General features: G+C 35.2%; 1 protein-coding gene across 1 annotated transcript in view; it reads right to left on the reverse strand.

Moving 5' to 3' along the window:
* Window positions 1–4,662: 4,662 nt before the first annotated feature.
* The window catches only part of rhoj (ras homolog family member J), a 31,485-nt gene continuing 22,984 nt past the window's right edge, over window positions 4,663–13,163 (reverse strand). The window contains exons 3-5 of the mRNA XM_007256658.4: window positions 10,352–10,516; window positions 7,956–8,051; window positions 4,663–7,845 (exon numbers count right to left, since the gene is read on the reverse strand). Coding sequence (XP_007256720.4) covers window positions 7,699–7,845; window positions 7,956–8,051; window positions 10,352–10,516 — 408 coding nt within the window. The 3' untranslated portion in view covers window positions 4,663–7,698. The remainder of the gene's footprint in view (window positions 7,846–7,955; window positions 8,052–10,351; window positions 10,517–13,163) is intronic.

A 13,163-nucleotide genomic window follows, 5' to 3' on the forward strand; every position in this document is an offset into this window, starting at 1 on the left:
GGGTTGGGACTAAAGCACTTCGAGTTAGATCATTTGTTGTGTTCACAGGACTCTTGTTTTTTGTTTTATTCTGTTTTATTTCAAATCCAAGTCATGGGTGTGGATTTTACACATGAGGAAGATGTATTTTATTTTTTCTTCATTTGTTTGGCTTGATATCTCTCTCACACACACACTCTCACTCTCTCTCTCATTTTCTCTCTCTCTCTCTCTCTCTCTCTCTCTCTCTCTCTCTCTCTCTCTTTTGACCTCTCTACCCTCCCTCCTCCTCTTTCATGCATATTGTGTGTTTTATGATGGCCCAACTAAGTTTATGTTAGAAAAAAAATCAAAAGAAAGGGTTTGATGAATAGAATAAATCTAATTATTTTAAAAAGACAGATATTAAATAAACCTGTTTTTTGTGATAAATTGTGTCAGTATTGTTCTGTTTTTGTGTTCATTATTCATTTCTCTTTTAAAGGTATGTGCTGGGCAGTAAGAACAGTACTTTTAGTTGTGGTTATTGTTTTTACTGTAAACTGGAAGCCATGGTCTGAAGCTGCATTTTTTTAAGGAACTGTGACTGTTTTAAGGTACAGTAAGAATCGCATTTGTTCATCTGGTTTTGGTTCAAATGTTTAGAACAATATCTACAGTGATATATGTTTATATACAGCTCTGGGACAAAAATGAGACCACATAAAAATCACGAGTTTCTTAGATTTTACCAAGTTGAAAATTTCTGAAATATATAAAAAATGGAGTAAGGTGGATGATCACAAGCCATCAAACCAAGCTGACCTTTTAAGCCATTTGTCATTTTTTACAAATAAATGCTCTAAATGTCACTACTTTTATTTGGAATTTGGGAGAAATATTATTCGTAGTTTATAGAATAAAACAACAATGTTCATTTTACTCAAATATCTATAAATAACAAAATCAGAGAAACAGTTTCTTAATTTTCCCAGAGCTAGCGATATAGATTTTTATTTATATATATATATATATATATATAAGTGCTGAACTAATTGGCATTAGCCTCCTTTCTTTACTCTCCCCAGCAGAGGGCAGTATGCTCACATTCCATGAATGTTTAATGCTGTAGTGTACAGTACTGAAGATGAACAGAACTACCCTAGGGTGAAATTAGAAGATTCTGGAGTATTCTTAAATTAGTTTTTTTTTTCTTCCCCCAGTGCCATGATTTTACACCAATTAAGCATAGTATGAGGACCACGTTTTTTTTCTATGTTTTTTCACATGTTTGTCACGGAGTATGTAGGAGCACTTTGTATGATCTATAATAACGGTCCTCTGTATACTTTACTTTATTATCCTCCTTTTACTCTGTTCTTTAATGATCACATCCGTATGAAGTGTGTCACTTTCAGTACTCTAGTGACACTCATACCTGTCAAGTCTCCCGTTTTGGCCGGGAAACTACCGTATTTTACTCCTCTTTCCCGCCGTCCTCCCGTATTAGTATTTTCCCGTAAATTTCCCGTATTATACTAAATAAAAAAATATATAGGCCACAGGTGACAATGCACTGACCGCTGTGTGTCTCTTAACCAATCGTGGTGCCGGTTCAAGGAGAAAGTCCCGCCTTTCAGGAGAAACAGCCAATCAGCTAGCTGGTTTTGCGGAGCGCAGTTTAGTGTGCGGGAAGCCCCGCCCCTCCCCTCGCTGTGAGTTCAGGCAGCTAGTCGGAGCAGCTGTCGTTAAAAATAATCTGGATATACGGAGATTTTTCTAAAAGAAAGGTAATTAACCATGTAAACTGTGATGAGATTGTTTCTGATAGCTGGTTAAAAAGACTCTTCTCTGAATCAAAACATAAACCCACTGTGTGTTTAATAAAATACAGATTGTGACTCAGTTAGCTTAACTTTAGAATTAGCTAGATAGATATTCAGGGTTTGAGAAAAATCTACATATATATAAATAATGCCCTGCCCTGATGTGCCTGATCAGCCAATAACTGTCATTTCCAAACTCTATTAGTTCAGGGCTAGTTTTAGGGTTTGTTAGAATTTGTTTACATCTCAAGTATTGTGGTAATGTATTATAATGTAATGTAATGTATTATTTAGAAGGGGTAGAAGAGATGGTTGAGCTGGAGAGAGAGAGAAAATGTGGAGAGGGCTGAAATTAACTGAACTGATCAGGAGTGGACTGAACGATAGAAAGAAGTATTAATGAAAGATTATTAATTGTGTAGGCCCCTTAGGACTATTATTTACTTATGGAATATATCTGATCCATGTCCTTTTTGTAAATTTGTGCACCCTTCAATTTCAATTTTAAATCTATTAAATAATAAAAAAAATATATATATAATATATATATATATATATATATATATATATATATATATATATATATATATATATATATATATATATATATATATATATTTTTTTTTTTTTTTTTCCCTCGTTTGGGCTGTTGGGGTGGCGGAAAAAAATCCCTTATTTTTAAGTCCAAAACTTGACAGGTATGGTGACACTGACGTGATGGTGCTATGTTAGTTAGCATGTGTTGTGCTGTATGAGTGGCTCAGAGTAGTGCTACTGGAGTTTTTAAACACTGTATAGTCTATTAGACACTGCTATCTTGTTGCTACACCTTAAGATATAAAATCAGAGACAGACGCTCATCTGTTGCTGAACACTAAGTAGTATTGTGTGTTTATATTTCTGCTTTCACGTGTCCACAACTCTGCATCGCTCTGCAGGCGGACCCATCACAACTGCTGCTGTCGTGAGATTTGTACCAGTAGTTTAATTTCTGGGAGGCATGAATCGGGCATGGGTGTCGCTGCTATTGAATCTAACAGTTTCCAACTTTTGTTAAAACCTTATTCTTTTGTTATATTAATGAACCCTATGTCACATTAAATAAATGTTCAACTAAACAATTGCATATTAGGAGTAAGCTTTTAAGTAACAGTGGGGTTTATATTTAAAGTTGATTATCAATTGACCCAGACAGAGTGGACATTCTTTTGTTAATTCTTTACAAGAAGAAGAAAATAATTTAGATTTTTTCCCCTCAGAGCTGAAAATGTTAGTGCAGTTAGTTGGCTAGTCAAGGGTAGGAGGAGATAAATAAGCTAGCTTTATGTTAGCTATCATTTTATCCAAATTTAATGATGATAGAACTATCATTGATTAGTTTTTTTATCCAACAGTACCGTATTGCAATGCCAAGAATGAGACCAAGTCTTCTCTGATAAAATTGCTTACTTGTGTAATACTTGCGTAGCCTAATTTAGGCTGCTAACCATAGGCTAGGCTAGGCTAGGCTAACCATGCCATTACCGTGCACAGAACGCCACCTGCTGGGTGTTCATATTATCAGCTAGAATTAAATACTTACATCAGAAAAGTTTATTGAGGAATTGATGAGTTGAAGTAAATCACCTTCGTAGGTAAAATTATGTGTTTAACAACCTGATAAAAAACACACCGAAAGCAGGAAATGGCATCTAATTCATTAACACACACATTTAAAATGATTTTGACTCTTCTGGTGCTGGGCAATGGCGTAGTGTACATGGCAACTGTTAGTTGATTGTATGTATATGGTTGTATCAGGGGAAAAGTGTGTCTCGCTGTTATTCTATAATGATTTAAAACAGTCAGGCTGCAGCACACTGCTGGGGTGCTCCTGCTCATTGACATGGTGATAAACTACTTAGTCAGAGGGGAACAAAGTAGGTTTATTAATAAAATAGTGAAGCTCTTGTGGAGAGATTTAAAAGCGTTGAATGTTGTCTGGAGTAAACGCTGTAGCTGACCGGAAACAGACTGTTAATGTTTTAGTGCAGAAACTGGTTCTAATGGCCACCATAGTTATTCAGTTTTAAATTTAAGTGATTCATACAGCTCTGAATAAAAATGAAGAGACCACTTCAGTTTCTGAATCAGTGTCTCTGATTTTGCTGTTTTATAAACTACGGATAACATTTAACAATTAAAATATTTTTTTTGCAGAAAATAAGAAATAGCTAAAATAATAAAAAAGATGCAGAGCTTTCAGACCTCAAATAATGCAAAGAAAACAAGTTCATATTCATGAAGTTTTAAACATTCAGAATTTAAGTTTAATCACAGTTTTCATGCATCTTGGCATGTTCTCCTCTCTTACACACTGCTGTTGGGATAACTTTATGCCACTCCTGGTGCAAAAAATCAAGCAGTTCAGTTTGGTTTGATGGCTTATAATCAGCCATCTTCCTCTTGATTATATTCCAATGGAATTAGATAAAAAATAATCAAATAAACTCTTAATGTTTAAATTGTCTCTTGCATTTTTCAGAGCTGTTCATTGTTTTTTAATTGTCCTGCTGATGAAATACATCATAGCTAGATCCTGCTGGTCAAGGTGGTTAAGCTGGTTGGGTAGGGGATGTCTTCAAGCATTAACCAGTTTGGTGCTGCTGGTCCAAAAAGTCAAGCAACTAGGTGATGCTGGTCATCTAGCTTGGTTAAGCTGGTTGACCAAAATCCAATGTGGCCTGGATAACCAGCTTTTCAACCAGCTTGACCACCTTAAACCAGTTCCTGAGCTGGATTCTTCAGCAGGGTGGTAATTTGAACTCTATTTATGCAGTTTATTTTGGACATTTCACCACAAAAGCAATAATTATGTTCCAAAGTCAAAAGCTTAGACTGAGTTTATCGACACATTTTAATCACACCAGACCTATATACAAACCATTACATATTTGGCAAAAAGCAGTATATATAGTATACAACCCAAAACTAGAAATATAAAAAGTAAAGTAATAATCACTACATTCTAAATTATGATAATAACAATAAAAAAGTTAAATATATAGGCTTACAGTTACACGTTTGAGTTCAAGTTATTGCTGCCGTAGCCAGTGCTGACGCTGTTCTTCTTTGGATAATTACAGTATACAGTCTGTTGCATAGGACGACTCAAGGCACAGTGTCGTAAGACGAGTGAAGAAACACAATTCTATGCTACATTTTAAAGGCACATGCTGTAGATTCAGGCTCACTCTTCCTCTGTGTGGACCAGGCCTTCCTCCTTGTACTCGTGAGGAAGGTCACTGGCACCCTGTGGGCTCTGGAGGAAGTCCCTGAGGTCACGCTGAAAGGCAACCAGTGTTTTTACATCCAGATAAGGAGCTGTGAAAGGAAGAAGTTCAGAACCGATGCAGGTGTGCATTTAGAAAGCTTTCAGAGAGTAGCCTCTCTCTGTTTAGAGCGGTTTCTGAAGCTCTGCATGGATGCTTTTGAAGGCAAAATGACTTTAGCCCTTGAACTTGCTGTTATTCATAGGAACATTTAGTAGATAGTAAAATGACATGTTGCCGTGACTCTGCTGGTTGAGGGCACATTCTAGAGAGCTGGAGAACTGTAATTATTATTGCTAAAAAAAAAAGTGAAGTTTACGAGGTCAGATTTGGCTGAGAGAAATGTATTGCAATTCCTCTTGCACTCCAGTGATTGCCTTAATCAAAACTGTGATTTTGTGATGTAGGGCTGAATGATATGGTAAAATGATTGTATCTCGATATATAAAGACATTTTTAGGGTAGATCATATTGTTTGCAAAGTTTTGCCATGTAGACAAAAGGCACCACTAGAGTTGGGGTGTACAATATGGACAAATGTGGGCTAATGCTGTTGGACATCCCAGTATTAATATTAAACACAAGACATAAGAAACTCCTATAACATTAAGCTTCTTAAACAGCTGCTTTAGATTCCCAATAAAAGTAAAAGTATGAATAAAAGTATGTGTCCACTAGCATTTAGCCTCAACGCATCCTATTCATTTCAATGGAGAAAGATGCTGGATGCCGAAATGCATAATGGCCTGTGTTGCGTCAGCTGAGCTCAACTGTACGCACATGGCCACCGCACTGCATCTAGCCAATTGGGCAAGATTAGGCTGGTACATTGCATATATATGAGCGCTGCACACAGAACAGGTGCCTTTCAAACTGGGGCTGTAAAAATATCTATATTGTATCATATCTCAATATTTTGTTTTATAGTAATGTATCAATTTTTTAAAAACACTATATTGATTTGTTTTATTTTATTATTTGTTTAGATGTAAAGGTTGGTGTCAGAAGTGGCTCATTTAGTGTTAAACCCCCACCCACATGAATGCACTGTTGCACTCTGCCATTAGATTCCACTGTTCTGATTGGATAAAAAGTCAACTTTTCTTATACTCTTTATACTTTATTTTATAAATATGATGATGTGCATTTTGTTTTAAAAGTTGAGAATTGTTTAGTTTAAATTTGATCGAATTCACTTGTGACCCCACTCACTAATTAGGACTTGCCTATCACTAGCAATGCTCCCAAACACGAGGAGGGTGAAGGCTGACTTGTGAAGTCAGACTTCAAAGCATGACCAGCTGTTCTCGCTCAGACTCCGTCCGCTGATGAAGTAGCAGCATGACCCGGGATTAAAAAAAAGTATATTCTGATTGTAGTGCCAGTTCTTCTTAACATTTTAAACAATCACAGTATATTATCTTGTTTACAGTATTGCAATATGAAGGAATATATTGAATCGTGTATTGTGACATGATATTGTATCATTAATTGAAATACTATTTCAAACGAGAAAAAGAAGTTTACAATGGCAGAATCTGGATTCATAGAACAACAGATTAGATGCAGGTATTAAAAATGTAAACTCTTAAAACTATGATTGGCTATTTCACTGCAATTTAGGGCATTTTGTTGCTTAGTTTGAATAAAAAAATATCAGACATGCCCACATGGCGAGCATAGAGATCAGGCACAGCAGAATGCGTTGAGGAAAAGTAGTAGTGGACTCATACTGGTACTGTAAAACAGTAGTTTAGAGCGTGCCTTCTTTCTGAAGAGCTCCCTCTGTTGCAGAAGAAGGAAATGCATTTTGAGTTTGCTGTCATAGTTAAGGTGTTATCCCACCTTTTTCAATGTGTTTCAATGTATTTAATTTGTGTAAATTCACAACATATGATTTTCACAAATTCACAAAAATATGAACAATCAGCCCTTTTTTGATGAATTCAGACCAAAAATCTAATCAAGATATTTAGTTAGAATGGAGTGTCTGGAGACTTGTATCTCTGGCAAAAGCATCAGAAAGCATGAGAAAGCAACTCATCTTTGGCGAGAGAACCGAGAGGCAGTATAAATAGAATGCTGACATTTTAGCTTGATTGAGGGACTTGTATTGAGCTTGTAGAAAGCGCCCAGTACCATCAGTCTGAGAGGCGACTGCTTCTGGTTTCCATGAGTATGAACGTATAACTGTTTTACGACTTCTCGTATCTAAAACATTAGCAGCGCAGATATTGCGTGCTTCTTTCATTTGTTTCAGTTCCAACACAATCATATCTTGAAGAGAACATCCATGGCTTTTGCTCGGCTGCTGATTCTTTGAGCTCCAAAACTGTATGTCACATAAGATGCAAGACCACTGCAGAAGTGCTTTATGTCCTCAGGCTCTCACGCTTTGATTAATAAAGCTCTTAAAAAGGAGCTTCAGTACTGAAGTGCAGCATTTTTTAGTTTTAATAATGGACAGTGGCAGTGAGGCAGGACGTGCGGCAAACAGGAAGTTGCTGAATGGGTCTGGCTGTGTCTTGCTTTCACATTAGCTACATCTGGAGGTGGGCTGGTGTTCACAGTGGTGGGATTTGCCTCATGGCCTCTGTCTGTGCTCATACAATGGTGCAGCAGCACCTGCAAGGCACACACCTCCTCTTCTGTTTCTTAGGGCTGAAGATTGTCAGGATGGCCTCGTCAAACACCGTCTTGAGTCCCTTCTGGGTCAACGCTGAGCACTCGAGGTAGCACTGTGCCCCAATCTGTGTACGCATACGAAAAAAAAGGACACGTGAAGCTGTTTGCATGCCTTGGTAACAGTGAATTGTTTGGAGTAGGTTTGCTAGAGCTCATGACTCTGGGATTCTCTCACCTCTCTGGCCAGCTTGAGGCCTTGCTCATAAGTCAGTGGTTTCTCTTTCATGTGGAGCAAGCGGGCCAGTGTCTTTGGATCATCTCGTAGGTCAATCTACCAAAAAATAAAAAAATAAAAAAATTGAGAATGTGAAAATGTAGTGCTTGGCGTAATAACCAAAATTGCATTACACTGTATTTTGCAAGATTCTGACAGTTTCACAGTATATCACAGTATTTTTTATTATTATTTATTAATATTTTTTGGCACGACTGGGCTTTAATATACATTTGTGACTTACTGTACAGTTAGGAGTACATATAATATAAAACAATAAGTCTATAAATTAAGGCTTGGATTACTATTGGGTTTACTCTGTCCCACAAAATTAAACAATATAAGAATAAATCTGACTTTATTATCAGAAAAACAGCTGAAGAATGAAAACAATAGGTCTTAAAAAGTGATATGCCAACAACTGTAACACACCTTCCTTTACAAAATGAAATAACTAGTGTTTCATAAACACTATAAATGGACCAAAAATACTCAGTGTTCATTTAAAGAGATTTTTTCAAATGTTCTGCTGCACAAGTGAGACACAAGTTTAATATCAAATTACAAAATGTCATCATTGAAGCCATTAGCGCCATTACAGTATTTAAGATGTTTATCAGTTTATCACAATTTCCTTCTTTCTCCAATTAACAAGTACATGCAATTCAGTGTACATTAATATTATCCTTCACCCTACAGTTTTAATATATTTAAACAGGGCTTTAGTTACTCATATAGTAAGGAGCAGCAGCAGCTCCAGGAGTTCTGTTCTCATGTTTCTCCAGGACAGTGTGAGACTCTAGAGCTGAGCTGCTGTTACTTATGTATCCATAACTTAACTGAAACACTTCACATCGTCGTGTTTGTAGAGAACACAATAACAAAGAGAGTCATGGTTACATAATAATTAATCTATTCCATTATTGAGCCATATTTGAATTGGATTAAATAAACCTTGTAAGGTGGAGTAACATACTTTTTGTTTATTTATATAAAAGATTCACAAAGGATAAGGAATCTTAGGATACATGGCAATTTACACACTGCCATCACCTACAAAACACTTAATCATAACCAATATAATAACACACATTTGTAGTAATAATAATATTTTAGTTTAGAAAAATAAGCATCTATGAGCATGTTCATAAAATATAAGTAGCCTATGATACGCAATGACTTCTCTAAAGCTGCAAAAAGCGTGACTCCTCTGATGAGTTACTGATTTAGCTTATCAACTGGATTTGATATATATCGTTTAAACCTGAAATTCGCCACAGACGATCTGAGGTGTCTGTGCTATTTACAATGAAACTAAACACCTTATTGCACTCCTCTTTACTTCAGAAAGGCCAGAAAAAAACTCCTTTTCCACAGCATTTAATAGAATATTCACCTGCTTGACGATTCACATGGGATTAGCTAAACCTGTGGCTATTTTTATGCCTCGTTGTACAAAAAGTAATAGGCTCCAGAATCTTTACTTATGCAGAAGCATGCAGTCTGGTAAAAAAATGACTGACATGGCACATTTGGACAGGATTAAAAACCCAGAGGATATCCAGTACTAATTACTTTACCCCAGGTAAAACTAATCCTTCATTTGCAACAACAGACTGTTGATATTTCTTCCAAGAAAACCAGTATTAGGTTTCTATATGACCTTGTACTAAAAGAAACAATAGGAATGTTTTGTTATTCAGCACATTAACTAATCTGTTGTGGTTTTATGAAAGGCATCTTAGCACAAATACAGCTTATGATCGATCGAAGATCACACTGAACACTCTACCAGGTAAGATAATCTTAACACTATTTTTTTTAGTCAGCTGAGCCCAGAGCCTGAATTGAACAAAGTTTTGAACTGACAAAAACATAGTTAGTCTACTCTGAAGGATGGGTTGTACTGTTTGGCAGCGTTTCAAACAGGCCAGTCAGTGAATAATTTTCAACACTTTACTTATTTTGCACTATTTAGACTATTATCTCCTCAGGGTAAAAAACAATGGGCCTCATTTACCAACTGCTCTCAAGAAGACACTTCCTCTTAAAACCCACTTTTGCAATTTTTTCAAGGACAGTTGATATATTATAAAAACAGAGCTGTGGACAATTCTGAATTTTAAATACACAACACAAATAAATCTGATGTTGAGTTTTTATTTGGACAAGAAATTTAACATGATTTTGACAGTCATCTAAAGATGAGTGAAGTTCACTATGTCACAATTTACTAAGAGGAACTGTATTAACCCTCCTGTATATACTGTGTACCGCTTTCATTTGTTTTATTGCTTTTTGAATATTTTTATTGTTTTCTCTCTCCAGTGTTTATCTGTCAGTTAAGTGTTGCTCACCTGTGTTCCTATGAGGATATATGGCACGTGAGGCATGCAGGATTTGAGCTCAGGAACCCACTCCTCCTGAACATTGTGGTAGGAAGCAGGGTTGACCACAGAGAAGCAGATGAGGAAAACATCTGTGTTGGGGTAGGAGAGCGGCCGCAGCTGGTTGTAGTCCTCCTACAACAACATTACAACAAAGACATTACAAACTGAATTTACTGATATAATTAGAACCAGATAGGGTGACATGTGACACACATCTTAAATGTATTAAGTAGTATATATTTAAAAAAAATGAATACTTGAGTTATATCAGCTTGTTTCAGTATTTAGAAAATAACATACGTAGCATTGTAGTAATTTACAAGTAGCATTATATTTCATTTCTAACACTTTATAAGTATGATACCGTAAAGCTTATTTTCCAAGCAATGTTTAATGAATACCATCCTATACGTTTTAAGAATGATTTGAATGCTCTATGTTACGCCTGTTATGATAATTATCACAATATTCGACTTATTGTACAATAAATGAACACGCCCTCAATAATATTTAAATATCCTCTATTGTGTTTATTTGTTGGTTTGTTGAAATATATAACAGTGAACATTATTTTAGTCAGTCATGCTAAATGACCAATAACTGCGACTCTATAAACACAGTGAGGACTGCAGTAGGTGAATAAAAGTATATATTTCCTAATGTATGATTAATAAAAAATTTTGTTGTCTTTAAAAGGGTGTAATTGTTTTGTTGTGCTATTGTACTTTCATTATATCATTGTCATTTAAATGATCTTAAAATGGCAAGAATATCATTTATTGCAATAAATTCTGGGATGATACATTTTTGTCCACGAACTCTACATTTAAGAAATAATGCACTCGAGGTTCGTGCTATAACATGTATTATTGGCACTGCTGGGCTGTGGTTGTAGGCACGCTATTACACGTTATAGCACAAACCTCGAGGCTATTATTGTGATTATACCTAAGTTTCATTATCACTGTTTATTAAATTATTTGAAAGAGTTGAAGAGAAAAATAAGATCTGTTTGGTTATGAAACTCTGCAAGTTAAAATAGTTTCATTGCTGCTCTGCATCAGATTTGACCACCGTCATCAGTTATGGAGAGGAAGGTTCATTTTTGGGTTTCTTGGCCAGCGTTTAGTTTTATATGGTTTAATATCTAATGCTGGCAGCAATGGGAAGCTATTCAGGGAGCCTAGTAAACGAGAGAGAGAGAGAACATTTTTTTTATATATATATTTTCCCTTCGGCCAACATTTTTTTTTGCATCTTATGTCTTGTAAGTACTGACCTAAGCTATCCATAAATAAGTAATGAGTAATGGTTTTATGGATAAATACATTATTTATTGCTAATGCATGTATTATAAAGTCTTTATGTTAGCAGCCGTCACATAAAGTGTTAACATGTGTTCATGTTGATGCCTTCAGCTGTGTCAGCTGTTGTTTTGCTGTCAGCACCAAGTACACAACTAATCTGTTTTTGAAATGCCACTTTGCATTGTTTAGGGTCTAATTTTAGGATATATCTTGTTTATACTGTGGACCAATGTAAGCACATCCTTAAATATGTATTAAATTAATGTGTGAATGGTATTGTATTTATAAAACAGTGTAGAATGAACACTAAATAGCTAAACACTCATTTCAGAAATGTGACTTTTCATTGTTTAGAGGTTAATAATATAATAATATAGTAATAATATAGCAGAGCTAATATATGGGCATTCCTAAAATGATAAATATGTATTAATAAATAAGTAGACTACTAATATATATTAAATAAGAAGTGGCAGGGTTTCCATATATCTGTTTCACTGCTCTTGCAGGTGCAGAGAACTGAAGTCTGATCCTGTCTGACTGATGGTGTGATGTATATTGATTTGAGAACTGACATGATGCAAAAACTCTTGGAAGGTTAAAGTGATTCTGTATTAAGAACTGTATTAAATGTAATTGTTACAGGACTCTGAGAAGGTCAATGTAATATTCACAATAAGTTCTGAACACAAATTAAGTTCACAGGGCAATGTTTTCCTGAGATTAAATATATCTAAATCCTGGAGTTTCTGAAACTATGTAATGAATGAGGCTAAAAATCATAATCCACATTTAAACCATGTCATTCCATTAGAATAGAATTAGTTACAGATCACCCGGCGGAAAAGCCACGTCTTTGTCTTGAGAACAAAAGGTGGACATTTATTAATATATTTTATCTCCTCTCTCTCTTATACCTTCATTCACACACACACCTATTCTCTCCACACAGCCAGTGCACATTTACTCACAATCCAGCTCCTAATGAGCATTTTTCATAAGCAACATGCTCAGAATCATAAGGCTTTCTTTCTTTCATGCTGCGACTTATTTTAAAATTAAACAAGATTATGTAGGAATCTCGCTGAGCTAAATGACACTTTGATTGATGATGGGTGTTTAATGATATTGGTCAATATATATATTTTTTCTATCTGCTGATGCATTGTGGTGTAGCCAAAAACATTATGCCAAAGGAGGACTTTATTGTCTTATAAACAGTATGATAAATCATGTTTAATACAGTATGTCTAGAGTCATTGGATAAAGTAAATAAATATATAAATAAAAATAACATGTTGACTGGAGGGTGTACAAAAATATCAATATATATATATATATATATATATATATATATATATATATATATATAGGTATTTTGTTTGATTTTGTATTAATTTGTTTTTGTGGTTAAATAACAGTTTAATTGTGTTTATGACAGTTTTCCTAAAATTTGATTTAAAAATTGCCAC

This window comes from Astyanax mexicanus, chromosome 1 (assembly GCF_023375975.1).
Source record: "Astyanax mexicanus isolate ESR-SI-001 chromosome 1, AstMex3_surface, whole genome shotgun sequence".
Lineage (NCBI taxonomy): Eukaryota > Metazoa > Chordata > Actinopteri > Characiformes > Acestrorhamphidae > Astyanax > Astyanax mexicanus.